The following is a 19331-nucleotide window of genomic DNA, read 5'->3' as shown; positions in this document are numbered from 1 at the left end:
ATGCTAAACATATATCATACTTTTCCATGTTAAAATCGTACATGTTTAATCATACTCGAGACACACACTTGAGAAAAGAAATGTGGGGACACTATAAATAGGATTTATTCCATGGAGCATAGGAGGAACATTCGAAGGATCCTCTACCATGTGGATCCCTAGGCAACCAGTGGAATCACAGAATTAGAGTTAACAGCTTGAGTTAATCGTTTTCTTACGCATAATGATGTTAACATATGTAAATGGATTGTCCCAGAACCTTAATATTCGCGGAATTAGAAAATGAACAAGTCATGGTAACCCTGAAATACAAAGAAATAAATGGTAAAATTATATATATATATATATATATATATATATATTATGTAAGTGCCTAAGTTATTTAAACAAAACCACTCAGTTATTTAATCAATATGGCAAAATATGACGACCCAGGTATCTGCGAAACATTGCATAGAACAAGATGAGAAAAATCATGGTCTTGTTTAGTTTCGTATTAATAGATATGAGGAATATAAGAGATTAATAAATCTGTATTAGGAAAATGTAGGATTATTTCTGGGCGTAGCTGAGCTGTATGAACTAAAGTGGTATTTTAATCTCAAAAACAATTTCATTAATATACATAGAAGACAAATTGGGACCAAGGAGACGCCCCTGCCCCAAGCACTTATCACGTTCAGTATTTTCTGTGAAACGTTCAGATGAGTACACGCTATAAATACTGAATAGACTATACACCTTTATTCAGGTGCCACGCCTGTTTGGAGATTACATTGAAATCACTCGGGTCTGTCTGTGACCACTTCCCTGTCCATTGTGAGTGACGGAGGTACTTGGAATAATCATAACGCCATGCCCACCATTGGTGTCGCGTTGTCTTAAAGGACAAGTCTGACGCTAAGTTCAAGTCTAAGATTAAACTTTCTAATCAATGCGATGTGGTGTTTGTGTCCTGCAATTGTGTCTGAGTAAAACTGGTAATAATAAAATGTTGGATTAATGCCCATCATTAAACTAGTGACAAGACTCACAAAACGGCGTATTGTCCCTTTAATTCCCAAACCTGGCAACATGACAGGTGTATTTGACCAACCCAGTTGAATACGGTTCTATTATTTCCCTCTAGAACATTATGGTATTTAAAAAAAATCCTCTTTGCAGAGACCATATACCGGCTATATTTCATCACCATTTTTTTAGTTTCTATGTAGGTGCTGCAGTTTTTGTTTGAAAAGTCTACACTGACAGAAATAGTTAGTGAAGTTTACTTCGTGAATTTCACTGTCCATTCAGACACTAACTTTTACTAATCAGATGGTAAATACTTGCTAATTAGACTAGTATAGGTGGCCTATCGTAGACTAGTACAATTAACTGATAAGTTAGTAGAGATTACTATCCATCTAGATTAGAATGTTCTAATAATATTTTACGAACCCCAATAGCTTGTAGTTAATCTAACTATACTTTAATAAAGGCAACTTTCTCGGTCGTTTTGCGATCCCTGCTGACAGCTGCTCAATACAATTTGTAAAAAGAAAAAACAAGTAAATAACATAAACAATACGGATGAAAGATAACATATAATGATTTGCAGTGATATTTTTATTTTATTTTACACAATACCACGAAAAAGTAACCGACATGTAAATAAAAAAAGACAAATATTGTATCACACTAGTACACCTAATAAACCCCACTTCTTGTCCATTAAGTACACGCGATAAAGTCCTAAATTTTGTGAGTCATACAAAAATTACATTCAAAAATTACAAGGCCAATATATACCTAACACTCTGACTAATAATCTACTTGTTGTCTCATAATGGCGAGCCGGACGGGGACCAAGGCGGAAGTGAGGAATGGCACCGAATTAAAACATGTCTGTAACGTCATTCTCTCCATTCCTTAAAAATAATGAAACCGAGGCCCCTACTTTTACACTTTGGCGAAACATTGTCTTGTTGAAAATAAACCAGAACTATGGTAGTCCTTTAGAACCATTTTTCTTTCCTTGAAATTTCAGGATATATACTTAGATGAACTTTCAAGATTATAAGTGGACATTTCATGATCTTAAAAAATTCAACTTAGTATCTTAAAATGTCCACTTAGTATCTTAACATTTCAAGACAAAATAAATGGCCCTAATCCTTCCGTAGTAACCTTCTGTAACTCACCACAAGATACATATTATTGTTTTAAGCTTTAAAAGATTATACGGGGAGCCGCGGCTCCATTATTGTTAAGGAATGGAGAGTTACTTGGACATTCCCCTCTGCATAGGATACGGGGGCACGGGTGGCCCAGTCGCCTAAGGCGCCGCAATTCGCTGTGCAGAGTTGCGTCCCTTGGGCATGCCAGAAACCTATGATTGTGGGTTCGAATCCCGGTTCGCCCCGATTATGTTTCTAGGTTTGTCAGCACCATACCCGTGCTCGTGGGTTTCACCGAAGTGGTAAACGTCTGAGACCTGCATCACTTCGGGCTTTCCTCCCACATTAAGCTGACACGCCGCGATATAACTGGAATACTGTTAAAAGCGGCGTTAAACCCAACTCACTCACTCACTCACTGCATAGGATACCCCTTCTCTCCACGGCATGCAAGACAGTAAATTCACTTCTGGCCTGTGTTACACATTAAGTCAGAAACATCCGGTGTCATGATCCACCCAGTCTTATGATTCTCACCGCTATTTCACCTTTACGTCCAATGGAAGCTGTTTCGGCGGATAATCGAGACTGATTGTTCTCTGGTGTTGACGTTTTATATCACAAACACTTAAATAATTAAAAGTTATTTTATCCAATCAGGATTCGGTTTTAGAAGTCAAATATACATTTAAATCAAGTAAATATAATACATGACTACATATTGCTCCGGAAATGTAAGATCTCCTCGCAATATGATATGGATGCATCGCGACACTTGTAAGCATGACGTTATGTGAAGATATATTTTGCTCACAGAGCTTTCGTGTGCTGATTGCGTATATAAAGTACAAACATCCATGAAATGTTATATGTATTAGAAAAGGAAATTACAACATGGACATTATTAAATAAATGTTACATTCATTCCTTAAATCAGGTAAGTATAAACCTCGGCAATCTAGACATTTCTATTATTTGCGTAACGAAGGTGTCCGGATTAACGGAGTTCTAAGCGTACATATTCCACTGTGAATATGAAAAATGCATGAAAATATGTGAAGGAGATTCGTCACGAATCAACAGGGGTGTGGGCGTGTGATTAACCAACTGATCGATCGAGATTTAAGAGTTGAAGGAGTATTATTGATTACATGTCAGAAATGTAATCTCTCGTGATCAATCGGTAACGTGTAATGTGTAAGACGTGTAACTAATGCTGTGTCAGGATGAAACCCTATAGACACATTCTGCCAGCATGTTGTGAACTTTAGTCACAGGTTCATTAATTCAAGAAGCCTGGAAAATACCTTGGAAAAAATATCCTGGAAAAAATACCCTGGAAAAAATACCCGTGAAAAATCTCCTACGTAGGAGATACTAAGTCGTATGTAGGAGATAGTAAGTCCTACGTTGGAGATAGTAAGTCGTATGTAGGAGATAGTAAGTCTTACGTAGGAGATAGTAAGTCGTATGTAGGAGATAGTAAGTCCTACGTAGGACTTTACCAAAGCCATGGCGGTATTCAGTCCATGGTTACCGACCGATCAACGTAATCAGCTGGGTCAGCTTCAGAACTTTTTAAAATTCAGACAACAGATGATGAACTCTGATCAGGAGCCAGAAGCCTTAGAACCAAGCGTGCTGAAACCTTTGTCATGCCCAGCTCATTTCTCAGAATGTTCTCAAGTCCCTCATGAGAGATGCCAACTGTATTGGCTATGTGCCGTTGTGGCGATCATCCATCCATAATCATATCATGTATTTTATCAACATTTTTCTTTGTGGTTGCAGTTGAAGGTCTTCTTGATATTGGATCATCTTAAAGTTCCCCGGCCTCACCTCTTAACAGAGGCAAAGGAACATCATACCCTAAAGTTCATGTTATAGCCCTTTTAATTGAAGATAATTGACGACAGCGTGTTAGCCAATTTTGTCTTTATTCATTAAAAGAGAACACCCTATGGCTTCACCTGGTGGTTGTGTTGGTTTTTGGTTTGGGGTTGTATGACAAGAGGGATGACTTCAACTTTCCAATGGGCAACTTATCCTAAATGTCAAGAAATATACCAGTACATTTCACAACTTTAGAGGTACAATCGAGCATACTCCTTCTACCAAGATTTCAAAGAGGATCATACAATTCTTGATCAGATGTCGTTTGATCAAGGTTACAACAGTGAAGGCCTCAGTAAAGCTTTCAAAAGGTAGACTTGTGGAGGGCACGTCCAAATTTGACGCATCAGTGACAAAAATAATGTCCGATGCAATTCCTGTTTTGACTTGTGCCATATGTTCTGGTGATATTTCATGTGAACATTTAACTTGCTTTTGCAAGTGTTTATGACTGGTGCCAGCGTTGGTGCAGGATACGCTAACCTTTTTCGTTAACACCTGATATCATCACCAGTGATTCATAGACACATGCTCATGATACAGTCGGAATCGTACAATGGACCTCGCTTTTGTCAGATATTTTTTTCAGTGAAAATGGAAAGGTTTTCGCCTATATTTTAATACATGCAAATTGTTAAGGGTATACTACACATCCTTCGTTGTTAGGCTTGAAATTGCTAAGCCACCTCTCGTATCTAAACCATGTGTATCCGGGTAATATTAACGACAAAATAGTTCTCCGGTTCATAGCCTGTGCAGCGTGCATCAGACGTTCACAAGTAGCCCCCACGTAGCCGTCGCCACAGTAGAAGGGTCCGTTGTGCATGTGGACGCCGTTCACAGATGTTACTGCATTACTGGAGTGAGTGAGTGAGTTAATGCTTTACGTCACATCGGCAATGTTTCAGCCATATCTGCATTACTGGAACGCTTTCGACGACAAGATGAAGGTCAAGTAAATATAAAAAACAAAAAAAACATTTACCAAAAAACATATTGCAAATTGGTAATTAGATAGCATTTTTTTACAGGTAATCAATAAGGTCTTTTGAGAGTCTTTTTAAATTAGAAATAGAGATTATTACACGAGAGCTGTCAAATAAATGGTACATGACAGGCATGGTTGCAGTAACGTGTTTCTTAATACCTACTCTGAAATCTCACCGTTTTAACATACACTCTAGAGTCAAAAAAGAAACGCACAGGTAGATTTTTAGTAAATTTATTGTACCAAATAAAGCCGATATAATTAATTTAATATAATAGATACATATATGAAAATTTAGAGCTCGATAGTCACATGTTGTCGTTGTACAAAGGCATTGAAAACTGTTCATTGTCATGTCACATAAGGCCACAAGGTTGCGCTGAACTCAGGCAGCAATCACGGCTCTGCATCTCCTCGGCACTGACTGGATAAGTGTACGAATTTTGTCCCGCGGAATTCCGCGCCATTCTGCTTGTAACGCGTGTCTGTGGCTTGTAACGCGTGTCTGTAAACGTGTCTGTGGCGTGTTCTGACATTGAGCATGGGTGAATACAGAGGGGGGTGTGGGGTGTGGGGTGCGGGGTGCGCACCCCCGCCCCCCCCCCCCTTTTATTTCGAAAAAAATCTGTATTTCTGTATAAATTACCAAAGACAATAAAGAGATCTTAATTGTGATTTTACGCCGCTTTTAGCAACATTCCAGCAATATCACGGCGGGGGATACCAGAAATGGGCTTCACACATTGTAACCATGTCGGGAATCGAACCCGGGTCTTCGGCGTGACGAGCACACGCTCTAACCACTAGGCTACCCGACCGCCCCCTGAGCTGATGAGGCTAACCAGCCTGTCTGCGCAAATATGCCAAGCAACAAGCACAAAATGTATCAGAACAGCACCTCCTTCTTCTTGAAGGGGCTGTCATAAATATCTACTCATTAAATATGTCTTGTGGAACTGTTTCTTGTGGGCGTAACAGAATTGCACAAGAGCTTCAGGTCATTATCTCAAGAGCAAGATCATGTTGACTATTGAAAATTATTCTTAGTGAGGGCACGCCCTTGTAGCACACCTTTATTTCTCTCGGGTCCATGTGTGAAAGATTGCCAAGGAAAACCTATAATTGTTAACATTTATGTATCACACGTGATCAACATATTCTGAGGCGTTTCAAACTGGATTGTTCCATTTCGGCTAGGGAAGGATGCCCTTGTTGCGTCAAATAATGTATGTCGTGTTACCCTAAATCGCATGAACGTTGACATATTTCAAAGGATTGTAACAAGCTCCTCACAGCGATAGTCCGTTCACGGAGCACTCTCTACATATCGCTGCAACCAGTCAAAACTCCCCACTGCGATAGGTGGCCCAAACCATGCTTGGAGTTGAACTCGCAACCGAATGGCCGTTATGTTTACAAACAACGACTGTCATTAAAAGTATCATCTTTAACTGATATAGTAAGAATGTAAGGGAGAAGTTGATTTTCCGTTAGACTGCAACTTCGAACCAATCTGATTATTAAAACAACAAAGTAAATTCATCTGGAAAACATGGTCAGTCGTTAACCTTTTCAAAACGAAATATGATGGCATTCCCAAAGACATAAACAAAAGTATAAACGTTACTATGTATGGGGTTAGAGGGCAAATTTCAAGATTCTTGTAATGGCCGCGCCCACACTGATGGCAGCGATGTTACCGAGAGTGTAACGAAGGTGTCACGCGCTGGGAAGGAGCTTGGGATCGTGGGTGGCTCGAGGTTATTCCGAAGTGATGAAGCACTGAGCCACTTTGGAGAAAGACACAATGCCCCATGAGAATATTATCCATTGTGTATTAAAAGGAGGGGATTATTCTTTACTATGCAAATAAGGCAAATTAAAACGTCCAAACCATTGAACTATTCCAGTGTGTCTCTGTTATGTGGTCGCAATATGGAATCGATAAACCTAAAATCACACTTCGTTGTAGGTGAGGTAAGGAGTAATTGGATTTAACGTCGCGTCCATGATTATTGCACTTATATAGCGACGTGCATGTACGTATGTATGTGTGTATGTGTGTGGCTGCTCGTAATAGTCCGGACTGATGCCGATTTATAGTGATTAATAGTGCTATCACACTGAGATACCATGCCGCAGTTTAACATGAATACCCCACTCAGACACAGTATAGACTCCGAGCCGACCAGTCCTTGTTTTAGCCCCTTAATGCCGAGCGCCAGACAGAGAAACAAGAACCATCTTTTAACGTCTTGTGGTATTACGCTCTCCGGGCGGACGCTCTACCACAGAGGCGGTCAATTCGTTGTTAACTTACAGGGATGGTGTTATTGAGCGGGACACGCTTACCGTGAACGCCTGATTTTCAGTGATCCGCTCATATGTTTTTATTACTCTTTTCCCTTTTACACCAATTGGAATCTGTTTCGGCTGATAATCGAGACTCATTATTCTCTGGCGTTGATTTTATGAAAATAGGCGAGCATCTCCTGTCCGCCGCAAGCACCTGTTGTAGATGTTGTGTAATTACGCAGTGTCCACGTGACACTTTACAAGTCTGCAAAACTTTTTTTTGTCTCGAGGAATTGACTTGCAAGTCAGCATGTTATTTTTTGTGTGTATTCCTATGTTGTGTTGATAGAGCATACTTCAAGAGTGAGTGAACGAGTCCGGCTTATGCCCTGGGGGGAATATTTCAGTTATATCATTGCGTGTGGGCGGTAAGCCTGATGTAATGCAAGTTAACTACACTGGTGAAAACCACGAGCAGTGACATGGTTCTGACAGACCTGTAAATATAATCCAGTCGAGTATGATGTGACATCCGCGATTGTAGGTTCCTTGCACGCCTAAGGGACGCAACTCAGCACAGCGAATGGGGGCGCCTTAGATGACAAGCGGTCAAACGGGTACCCAGGAAGGCAACGTTCTCAGAAGAGCTGGGTGCCGTTGTACAAAGCGATCTTAGCACTAAGGTGATCGTAACTCCCATACCTTATCATAGACCTACGACAGTCTAAGCGCTAAGGTTCTCTTTGTACAACAGCGCAGTGATCACTTTAGAAATCAGATGGCCACCGCCCTTCTTTCTTTGTTTGTTATTTAACGCCGCACTCAGCAATATTCCAGCCATATAATCGACTCTGGACCAGATAATCCAGTGATTTATAAGATGAGCATCGATCCACGCAATTGGGATACGATGACATGCATCAACCAAGTCAGCGAACCTGACCACCCGATCCCGTTTGTCGCCTCTAACAGGCATAGTCACCTCTTATGACAAGCATGGGTTGCTGAAGACCTATTCTAACCGGATCTTCATGGGTCCCCTTCTTCCTGTCATGGCAGTAACCTTCGAAGAAAGGTGTGCAACCACTAAAATATAGAACGTCAGTTTTTCGCCCGAACCATAGAAATTCGTTCCCGAGGCTATGGAATTTAACATTTTACTTTCCCCGCGGTTGTGAAATTTACAGATAGTATCCATAAAGAATTCTACTCCTTATCAAATAATGTATTAACGAGCAGGATGTGACGTTTGCTGAATTCAAAATAGAACGGACCGCCTCCGTGGTCTAGTGGTAGAGTGTCCACCCGGGAGAGCGGAAGGTCCGGGGATCGAGCCCCGACCGCGTCATACTAAAAGACGTTAAAAGATGGTACTTGTTGTTACCTTGTCTGGCGCTTGGCTTAAACAAGAACTAAAAAAAGGAGTTAAAACAAGGCTCGGCTCGGAGTCAGAATAATGTGTCTGAGTGGGTATTCATGTTAAACTGCGGCATGGTATCACAGTACGCTATAAATCGGTAGTCCGGACTAAACCAAGCAGACACACACACACACACACACACACACACACACACACACACAAAAGTGCAACAATCTTGGACGCCACGTTAAACCCCATATCACCTCACCTCAAAATAAAACGAACTACATTGCCAGGCATCCATTATTAAAACGAAACAAACAAGAAATTGTTATTCGATGGTGATGTATTTGATACGGGTGTCATAGTTGTATTATAAATGTTTGCAGTGTTTCGCTTCAAAGTAACGTTTTGATAATGCTCGTTATGTTTTAGTCAAATCTAGTTTTCCAGCGCATACTTTCCTTCACCGGGCAGTTTACCTTCGGAATAACGAGGATACAACAGCTGTCAAATCTACTTAGAGGATTGACATGAATCGAAGTAGGTCCACGAATTACAGGTGGATGCGAGAAGCGATTGTTATTGAGAAGATGTTATAGGAATTCGGACACTTAACTATGGATTACTGTAAGGGACGTTCTCGCGATCTCGCATTCTCGTGTTTTTTTGCATTTAGCTCGTTTCCAAAGGTCGAGATCCCGAGAATGCGAAGAATGTCCCTAACAGTATTCCATACTTAACAGATCCAATCGATGAGAGACACGGGCGTGAATATTCAAGTACTGCCCAGACGTTATGTGGACAGAGGAAGGCACTTCAAGCGACTTTACCCTATCGAACTTAAGTGCCAGTAATGTGTGTCACATAATCTGTACAAAATAAGATTACGACCAATGTCGGCCAGACGTGGCTGATTGTGTGTCATCGTACCCGAACGGTTTGGGAAGTTGATCAAGCTGTCAACCCTCGGTTTGCCAACAGACTCAATTATTAGGACTTTTCAAATTTGACGCACCAGGGATCATAATGATGTCTGATGCAATTCACAAGATCGATGTGTACCATATATTCCCGGTTTTTTGTTCAGGTGAACAATTGACTTGTCCTTGAACTGTTTGTGACGGGTGGCAGTGGGTGGGAGTGGGGGGTGGGGAGCGGTGTGTGGGGGTGGGGGTGGGGTTTGGGTGAGGGGGCCAAGATACGCTCACCATTTAGGAAACACCTAGCATCATCATTATTTGATAGTGATTCATGAACACATGCTCATGATAATATCGGAATCGTCCAATGAAAGTTCGTAGTTTGGTTCTAGTAGAGATTGCTTACTATCATAAAAGTGTTTATTGTCGCTTTTATTTGCATGACACTGTGTTAAAGATGGGACAAGAAATAAAGCAGGAAATTTTGGCCAAGACGTTTCACTTGAGTTTCAGGTATATCGATGATCTTATATCGTTCAATAACGGTCAAATAGCAAATTCCCTTCCATTGATTTGCCAATCTGAAGGAGAAATAGAAGAGACAAGTGACACCACCTCATCTGTTTCATATTTTAGATTTATATAAAGATTCACAGTAAAAAACATGTCTCCACAAGACTGTATGACAAGCGGGCTGACTTTACGTCAAGCAATTTTCAGCTCCAACCTTTGGTATCTTCTTTCCATAGCTTTTGTGGCAAAATTGAGCATGCTGTTTCTACGAAAGTTTCAAAGAACGTCATATGACCCTTACTCAAAAGTTGCTTGGAACATTTAAGCCCCCACAAGAGGAATGGACAAGATTCCATCAAGTTGTCATTGGCAGATGGACTCGGACCATGCCACGCCCTATAACCGAATCGTGGGGGAACGACTCAGTATTGATCAAGTCATCTCAAACGTTCATGTTATACTACACACCCCTGTCGTCATCCATGGTTGTTTATATCGTACAATGCAATGTTCTGTTGATTGTCATGTTACACCTAGTCAATCCTTTATCTCTTCGTATTAACAGGCCCCGTGAAGATCCGGTGTAGAATACCAACCCATGCTTGCCGTAAAAGACGACTATGCTTGTCGTAAGAGGCGACTAACAGGATCGGGTGGTCAGGCTCGCTGACTTGGTTGATGCATGTCATTGTATCTCAATTGTGTTGTCAAGTCCAGATTCGATTATTTACAGACCGCCGTCATATAGTTGGAATATTGTTGAGTGCGGCATGAAACAACAAACAAACAATCGTATTTACTGTAATCATCTGTTCTTTTCAAATATCCCCTACCTTGTTGGAGAGTGTTGTTACAAATTAGGCAAAATATATATTTTATCATAGATTTTGGGCGGTGGGGTAGCCTAGTGGCTACAAAGTTCGCTCGTCAAGCTAAATAAATATTGCTCAAACGGCGTAGAACCATATTCACTCAATTTTATAGAGTTATAATGGGAAACAATCGTTTTCATTAATAATCTATGGAGGAACTGTCTGGTTCATTAAGAAGTTTGATACTCTAGTTTTCCACCTGGACGAAAACGGATACATGAGAACTAGACACGGCTGAAAGACGCGGTACGATGGGCATTAAAAGTACAATGGAAGATCTTTTTCAATTTTTCTTCCCTTCACCAATCCGCTCAGTGCGCTGATCGACTCGGTCTGACCTTAAACTGGCAGCGCATGTGGTATGCGCCGTACGAGCGGTACATATTCCTATAGACGGTTAACCCGTGCAGCCTTCGCCCTTATCGGTACCGTTCATGCTGGTGTATGTCCAGATATCTTTTCGGCTTAACAAATATATATCTGTTGTTATGTCCTGAAATACGTGTTCTGTGATTAAGCGATACATCTGTCATGCCAACTAATACTTAGACGGTAACAGTAAATCACGTGATGGCCGTCAGTCATAGCAGTAACAATCCAGAGAGTCGTAAGACCAAAGATAAAGAATAGGTCATTTTTCTTCACGTCATGAACCGAGTCAATATTGATCCTGTGTTTGACGTGGTATGGTACAGGCAAACGAGGTTACATTGAGACACCTTGCATGTGGTTCAAAGCCGTCCAATCATGTGTCGATCTATTTCAAGCTGGATACATAAGAACGCGTCGGGTGGGAAGGGCGTTATACCCTCTGTGGGAAGAGGGGTGCGATAAGGTTCTTCGCATGGTTTCTGTAATGTGATATTCCTCGTTGCTCTGCATTAGAGGTGAGGTGAAATGGGATTTAACGTCGCATCCAAGATTATTGCACTTATACAGCGACGTGCATGTACGTGTTTGGTTGTGTGGCTGCTTGTACTAGTCCGGACTGATGCCGATTTATAGTGCTAGCTCACTGAGATACCATGCCGCAGTTTAACATGAATACCCCACTCAGACACAGTATACTCCGAGCCAACCAGGCCTTGTTTTAGCCCCTAAATGCCGAGCGCCAGACAGGGTAACAACAAGTACCATCTTTTAACGTCTTTTGGTATGACGCGGCCGGGAATCGAACCCCGGACCTTTCGCTCTCCGGGCGGACGCTCTACCACTAGACCATGGAGGCGGTCGCTCTACATTAGAGTTATCTGGCATAATGGAGTAATAAAAACATCACCTGCCATGCATTGATCATTCATGATGAGTTCGATGTTGGAGTGAGTGTTAATAATTTGCTTGGCACTCAGTAATTTTTAAACTACATTGTATTTCACGGAATGGCTTAAATAATCGAGTCTTGGCTTGTGTATTGAAAATACTCTACCCCGGTAGAAAGTATCGATTGTAAACGACATTCGTATATCATAACTTAAACTAGGGACTATGGGGGCGAGGTTTGGTTTGTCTCTTATATATAACCGTTAGGAATGAAGGACAATGAAGTGTTTGTATAGGAAATATATGAGAGAGATACGCGATAAATCGCAAAGAAGAATGAAGAATAAAGCGCGGTTTATTTCTGGATAAAACATTGTTCTATCATGACGTCATTTCTGGAAGTTCGAACATACGCTCGCAACTTGATGACGTCGTAAATTGGACGACGTTATTTTTGAGAAGGGAGTTTCCAGTGAGTTGTTTGGAATAGATGTAGCTGGGTAAGGTAGATGAACGCGATGGCCGAACGATCTCATTCAAAAGTGAGAGGTGTGACAATCGGTATTTTGGGGAAAAGGTACAGGTAATCGACGTAAACATTTTGAGAAAAAACGAGAAAAACCACCAACCCTTCCCGCCACCCCCCTCCCCAGCCCTTGTTCATACAGTAGACTTGTCTGACACTGCCGAGGAGGTCGGGTTGTATTCAGGGAGTCATCACTATTTAAATACGAGTAAAGATTTTGTAAAAGCTTGTACAGTTTATTAACACCCTTAAAGAAGCTGTACAAAATGATGTTATCATATCTCCATGTCACAATGATGAGATCTGAGTGGTCCACGTGATCTTGAGAAAATACTGTGTATCCCTCCTTGGAATGGAATACATTTCTCAGCGGGGAATAAATCCCTAATTTCCCGCCACGAGCAAAACAGGCTGCACGTGGATTTCTGAGAGGCAGAATAAATCCTTTATACCCCGCTTCGATGCAAAAAACCGCGCGCTTTTTCCGAGTCAATGAAAGTCACGTAACATAACGCAGGTTAACCTCAGCTAAATCGAACAGCTGTTTTCGATCAATTTTGAATTTGTTTGAATAATTTTACAAAGTCATATTAAAACATGTCGGTTAGATAAATTCGTTGTAGCAGGATCACTCTGGTACATAGGGTTTTATGCGTCCCGCGCGAGGTTTTATACCATGAGCGTGAGGCGAGAAGTGTAAAACCTATCCAGGGACGAATAAAACCCCATGTATCCCGTGTGATTCTGCTTCAACTTATAATATCTCATATAAGAAATAAACGATTCGTGGTCGTTGTTTATGGAACAATAAAACCATAAAACTCCCACTGGTCGTTTATTTCTTAAATAAAAGATGATTAGACATATTTAAAATACTATATTGAGAAGAACAGTTGGGAGGGTTTGTATCGGAACTAAGATGTGATATTCATTCATATTTAAGATGGATAGATAGAAGAGTTTTGTATCAGATATACTCATATATACATTATTTAAAAGAATAAGGGAAGGGTTTTATCGGAACTAAACGTGATATTCATGCATAGTTTATATGGATAGATAGGAGAGTGATAAAAACACACCACAATTTGAGGTAGATAGATACCCCAAGGACAAAAAATATACACAATCTGATCCCTTGTTACATGTAACCATGGGAGTGAGTAAGTATAAAGTTACTTTTCTCAATATTCAAGTGATGAGTGAGTGAGTGAGTGAGTTTGGTTTTACGCCGCTTTTAGCAATATTCCTGCAATATCACGGCGGGGGACACCAGAAATGGGCTTCACACATTGTACCTATGTCGGGAATCGAACCCGGGTCTTCGGCGTGACGAGCAAACGCTTTAACCACTAGGCTACCCGACCGCCCCTATTCAAGTGATGTCACGGCGGGGCACACAAGATATGGGGGTCACACATTGTACCCATGTGGAACCTGAGACCCCGGCGTGATGAACGAACACTTTAACCATTTGGCTACCCCCAACCACGTCATTGACTAAAGACCCAGGGTCGCAGGTTATGACCATGAGGACCAAAGTTAGGGGCATTGATAGAATTTATATTTGGGTGAAGAAAATTATTCCTAATCGTTAATGACCTTGTCATATTATACCAAGGTGATAGTTTTAGTAAAGTCTATTTTAAACACTTTTACTTTAATTTACTAGTTGTTTCCATTATGACAAAACAATGTTACAACGTCGAAAGACCAAATCGGTATCATGGTTAAAGAGGTCTGTGTTTGATGGAGTGTCGGTATCACGTAAAAGAGGTCAGAGTTTGATGGAACGTCGGTATCCTGTAGTGAGTGAGTGAGTATGGTTTTACGCCGCTATAGCACTATTCCAGCAATATCACGACGGGGGACACAAGAAATGGGCTTCACACGTTGTACCTGTTGTACACACGTTGTACCCCCGGTATCATGTAAAAGAGGTCAGTGTTTGATGGAGTGTCGGTATCATGTAAAAGAGGTCAGTGTTTGATGGAGCGTCGGTATCATGGTAAAAGAGGTCAGTGTTTAATGGAGTGTCGGTATCATGTAAAAGAGGTCAGTGTTTGATGGAGCGTCGGTATCATGGTAAAAGAGGTCAGTGTTTAATGGAGTGTCGGTAACATGGTAAAAGAGGTCAGTGTTTAATGGAGTGTCGGTAGCATGGTAAAAGAGGTCAGTGTTTAATGGAGTGTCGGTATCATGGTTAAAGAGGCCAGTGTTTAATGGAGTGTCGGTAACATGGTAAAAGAGGTCAGTGTTTAATAGATTGTCGGTATCATGGTAAAAGTGGTCAGTGTTTGATGGAGTGTCGGTATCATGTAAAAGAGGTCAGTGTTTAATGGAGCGTCGGTATCATGGTTAAAGAGGTCAGTGTTTAATGGAGAGTCGGTATCATGGTTAAAGAGGCCAGTGTTTAATGGAGAGTCGGTATCATGGTTAAAGAGGTCAGTGTTTGATGGAGTGTCGGTATCATGGTTAAAGAGGTCAGTGTTTGATGGAGTGTCGGTATCATGGTTAAAGAGGTCTGTTTTCTCATAGTGTTATTGGTTTGCAAAACAAAATACATATATTATGGAAATTTTGTTCAAAGTGGGGCTTAAAAGTTAATTTCTATAAAACAGCGGTAAACTTACGGAGCAGATCACAAACCATTCTCATAATGGACATTAATTATTCTGATATTTTGGTTCTTAGTACAGTAATACTTTTACCATTATTATTTCCCCTTATATACATGTTTGTGAAATGTACGTTTAGATCCTAAACACACACCTTAGAACGTCCCTTGTCCCATAATTTTAGGTTTGTGGACAAACCAAAGCACGTGCCATGGCCAATATTTGATACAAGTTAAAATTATGGTACGAAGGGCGTGCCTAGGTTTGTGTTTAGTATCTAAATACCTGCTTTACGACAGGGTGACATCCGTCAAAACGTGGCGTTACACAATCACAAGGCATCGAGAGTATGTACAGGATACTTTCAAACAATTCTAATTTCATTGCTAATATATGATGTTCTATTATCATGACGTTATGCCTCCGCCGTCAGAAGTCTTTAAGAAACCATCTCTAGCTCAAATCTCCAAATTTTAAAACATTTCCTGATGATGTCTTCAATGAGTATTTGGAATATACTATTTGGTTAAGTCCCTTTTGGACTAGATGTTCAAGGTCTAGTAATACAATGTTGGAATCCTAATCTGGCGGACCAGCAGCCCTAAAAACAGTTTCTACTTGATGACTTCTTATATAACGAGGGGCCCATATGCACAAAGCTATCTTAGCGCTAAGATGATAGTAACTCCCATACTTTCACATAAACTTACGATAGTCTTAGCGCTGAGATCGCTTTGTGCAAGTGGGTCAAGAACAGAACAGCATTGTTAAAACATCGTGAGTCTTAATGTTTTTAAACCGTAGCCAGTGACTATTCCTGAAAACTATCCTTATCATATACATGTACACTGATACGTCTAAGCCTTTCTCGAGCAATCAGACTTCTGAAGCATTGTGATACCGGAGTTCTCTGAAGCCATGGACTGAATGAATGAATGAATGAATGAATGAATGAATGAATGAATGAATACCTGAGTTCTCTGAAGCTATGGTCTCCTCTACGCTTCCGGTAACCTGTACTAGTGGCAGCAGAGCCATTATCCTTCCTCGGGGCACGTTGATGGAACTCAATGCCTGCTGTTTGAAGTTCCAAGTCGGGAGCAGCTGGGTCAAGTGAAGTTTATTTTAATGTCATGGGAATAGATTCTAACCTGAATTCCAAAGATATTTCTCAGGATGTTATTTGGATCCCTGTCCGTGTTGGCTGAAATGAGGTGTCAGAATAGACCCGAGTTATTAATCAAGAGAAGAATTTAAGCCTTGTTGCAAAGCTGACTACGATTGAAATCTATGTTGATTGCTGAATGTACATGCGGGATGACTGTTACCATGCATGCATGTTACTTGTCCAGAAGTAATGCGGCTACAGACAAGAAGGGGTGAAGTCAGTCCCATGCTGGTCTTAAACATTTCTGTGACGTCAATCTATTGTTTGAGAGCTCCAATATTTGGAACAGATTCCGGAATGGACAGTTGATTGAGTTCTATACCGCTCTTGCACGTGCTCCGTCGCGAGATGATCTTAATGCTTGGGACACGGATCTTTAGAATGTTTTGTCAAAGTATGAGTAGAGATGTTTTTTTAAGCAGAGGAATATCCTCGTTACTCCTCATTCTATTAAAAACTTATTTATTCGGACACCCCCCTCTACGGACTCGTACAATGGACGCTGCTGTAGGTAGAGATTCCTCATTGTTCTGAAAAATGTTTTGACGCTAATGATTATAATACTTCGTCGTGGTCATTGTGGACAAAAGGACATCAAAAGCACTAATCAGGGCATATTTCCAGTGATACAAAACATCGAAACGGCAAGACACAGATTAATTGAGTCGGGCGCATATATCCTAACCCCTCCCCCCTTCATTTGACAAAAGGTGTTTCAAAGATGTCACTTTCAATGTCAATAACAGACAACGCTGAACATGTGGTCATTTTCTTTAGATATCTTCCTTCATATCACAGATGTTGTCACCGCAGCAACTATAGTATCAATAAAAATGTTCCCCTCTATACCGGACGTTGCCCCGGACAGTATGTGTGTGAACATTGTGACCCGATACCTGATAAGATTCAAAAGTTCAATCTTTGTTTAAACTGGGATAGGTTTTGGAATTTTAAGGTTGAGTTGGTATTTACGTGTCCTGACTTCTTACTTTTGTCCAATAACATGGCAGTTGGTTAACGTCATGATACGCGAATGGGCGTGGTGTTTGTTGGAAGTAAGCCAATATCAGTAGGTTCTCTTCATGTGCAGTCAACGGTTCGTGGTTATAGCGATTTGTCAAGGATCTCTGGTTTCGGTGTATCGATACTTTTCGGGTTTTGCTAATCGATTGTTGAATCAAAATTACTTTTATCAAGGGTGGGTAGGTGGCCCAGTCGTCCCAGGCGCCGCAATTCGCTGTGCAGGGTTGTGTCCCTTGGGAAAACCAGAAACCTATGGTCATGGGTTCGAATCCTGGTTCGCCTAGATTATGTTTCTAGGTATGTCAGCACCAGAACCTTGCTCGTGGGTTTCACCAAAGTGGTAAACATCTGTCACCTGCATCACTTCAGTCTTTCCTCCCACATCAAGCTGACACGTCGTGATATAACTGGCATACTGTTCAACCAAACTCACTCACTCACTCACTCACTCACTCGCTCAATAATATATCAAGGAGTGTATTTCATATCTATAGAACTAAATCACATAGCGTTATCACATATCAACAAGCAAATATAGTGATAAATATTTTTTTTAAACCCCATTGGAATTGACCATTTTCAGTTTAGCAGGTTCTTCCTTTTTGAAGAAGTAACTTTCGATAAAACTGACAAAAATGTTTTAAAGACAAAACACCCTGGACGCGCGAGAAGCGAATTTAGACAATAATCCACGCATCGATATAACAATTAATTCCTCTTGGTTTCAGACTGCGCTGAGGGTTTCAAGTACCATTACTATCGACACGGAGGGAGTGTCCCCATGAACATCCACCCCACCTCATCCCCAACCCCATTCCAAGTCTTATGTTGGTTCGTGCAAGGCGGAAGAACCTACATACAACAACGTGGTAGGAAATTCATGAACTTCAATCGGAGTTGGGACGAGTATCGATACGGTTTCGGCCATATCCACAGCAGCCACTGGCTCGGACTTGAGAAGATCTACTACCTCACCAACAGTGAACCTAAACAGCTGCTGTACGAGGCCAATAACAACAAAAGACTTTTCACACGGCAAGTCACCGATCTGTTCCGAATCGGCAACCACGACTCCAACTACACCGTGCAAATTGTGAGGAACGAGAAAGGTGCGTGCATGTCGGAAACCGTCGGGAGGTCCTTCAGCGCCTTCGACCGAGACAACGACGATGATGTTGGTGGAAACTGTGCTGCTATATTTCAGAGTGGTTGGTGGTTTGGCTCTTGCACCCACTGTACCATGATGCCTGGGGGTGTGTGGAATGGATCGTGCCCTTCTTGTAATCCTAACGGGCCAATGACAAAGCCGACAGGTGGAACACATGACTTCATTAACGCAGAAATATTCTTCAGAGATATCGACGAAGGGTCATTTAGCAATGGCATGTGGTTGATCTAATCTTCCCTGATATTAAATAAAGAACGTTTCTTCGGATTTTCTGAAATAACGATGGCTTCCTTCTCGAGTTTCTGATGCCCATTTCTTGTCTAAGCCTGAGCACCGCTCCTTAAACACTAACACTAACTTTAATTGTTCTGGTTGTCAGGTTTGTGACTTTGTTGACCGCGTGGCGTCATATCACGACGTGGATCATTGCTCATGGAACTGATCACTACATTGTCTGGTCCAGACTCGGTTGTTTACAGGACTGTTGCTGGGTGTGTAGTTAGGGAACAACAAACACTTACTTTTATACTATAAAAATGTGTGAGTGGTGGTGTAACCGGTAGAG

At 41.2% G+C, this 19331-nt stretch overlaps 1 protein-coding gene across 1 annotated transcript; it reads left to right on the top strand.

Moving 5' to 3' along the window:
• Nucleotides 1-18478: 18478 nt before the first annotated feature.
• On the top strand, nucleotides 18479-18997 carry LOC139479388 (angiopoietin-related protein 1-like). The gene has a single exon (XM_071262242.1). The coding sequence runs from the start codon at nucleotides 18479-18481 to the stop codon at nucleotides 18995-18997; it is 519 nt and encodes a 172-aa protein (XP_071118343.1).
• Nucleotides 18998-19331: the final 334 nt, after the last annotated feature.

The sequence above is a fragment of the Haliotis cracherodii genome, unplaced genomic scaffold (genome assembly GCF_022045235.1).
Source record: "Haliotis cracherodii isolate W230 unplaced genomic scaffold, xgHalCrac1.p SCAF_4, whole genome shotgun sequence".
Lineage (NCBI taxonomy): Eukaryota > Metazoa > Mollusca > Gastropoda > Lepetellida > Haliotidae > Haliotis > Haliotis cracherodii.
This window is presented reverse-complemented; position numbering and strand designations above follow the sequence as displayed.

Bases quoted from the DNA above. Each gene is read 5' to 3' on its own strand.
- LOC139479388 (XM_071262242.1), top strand. From the start codon at position 18,479: ATGAACTTCAATCGGAGTTGGGACGAGTATCGATACGGTTTCGGCCAT.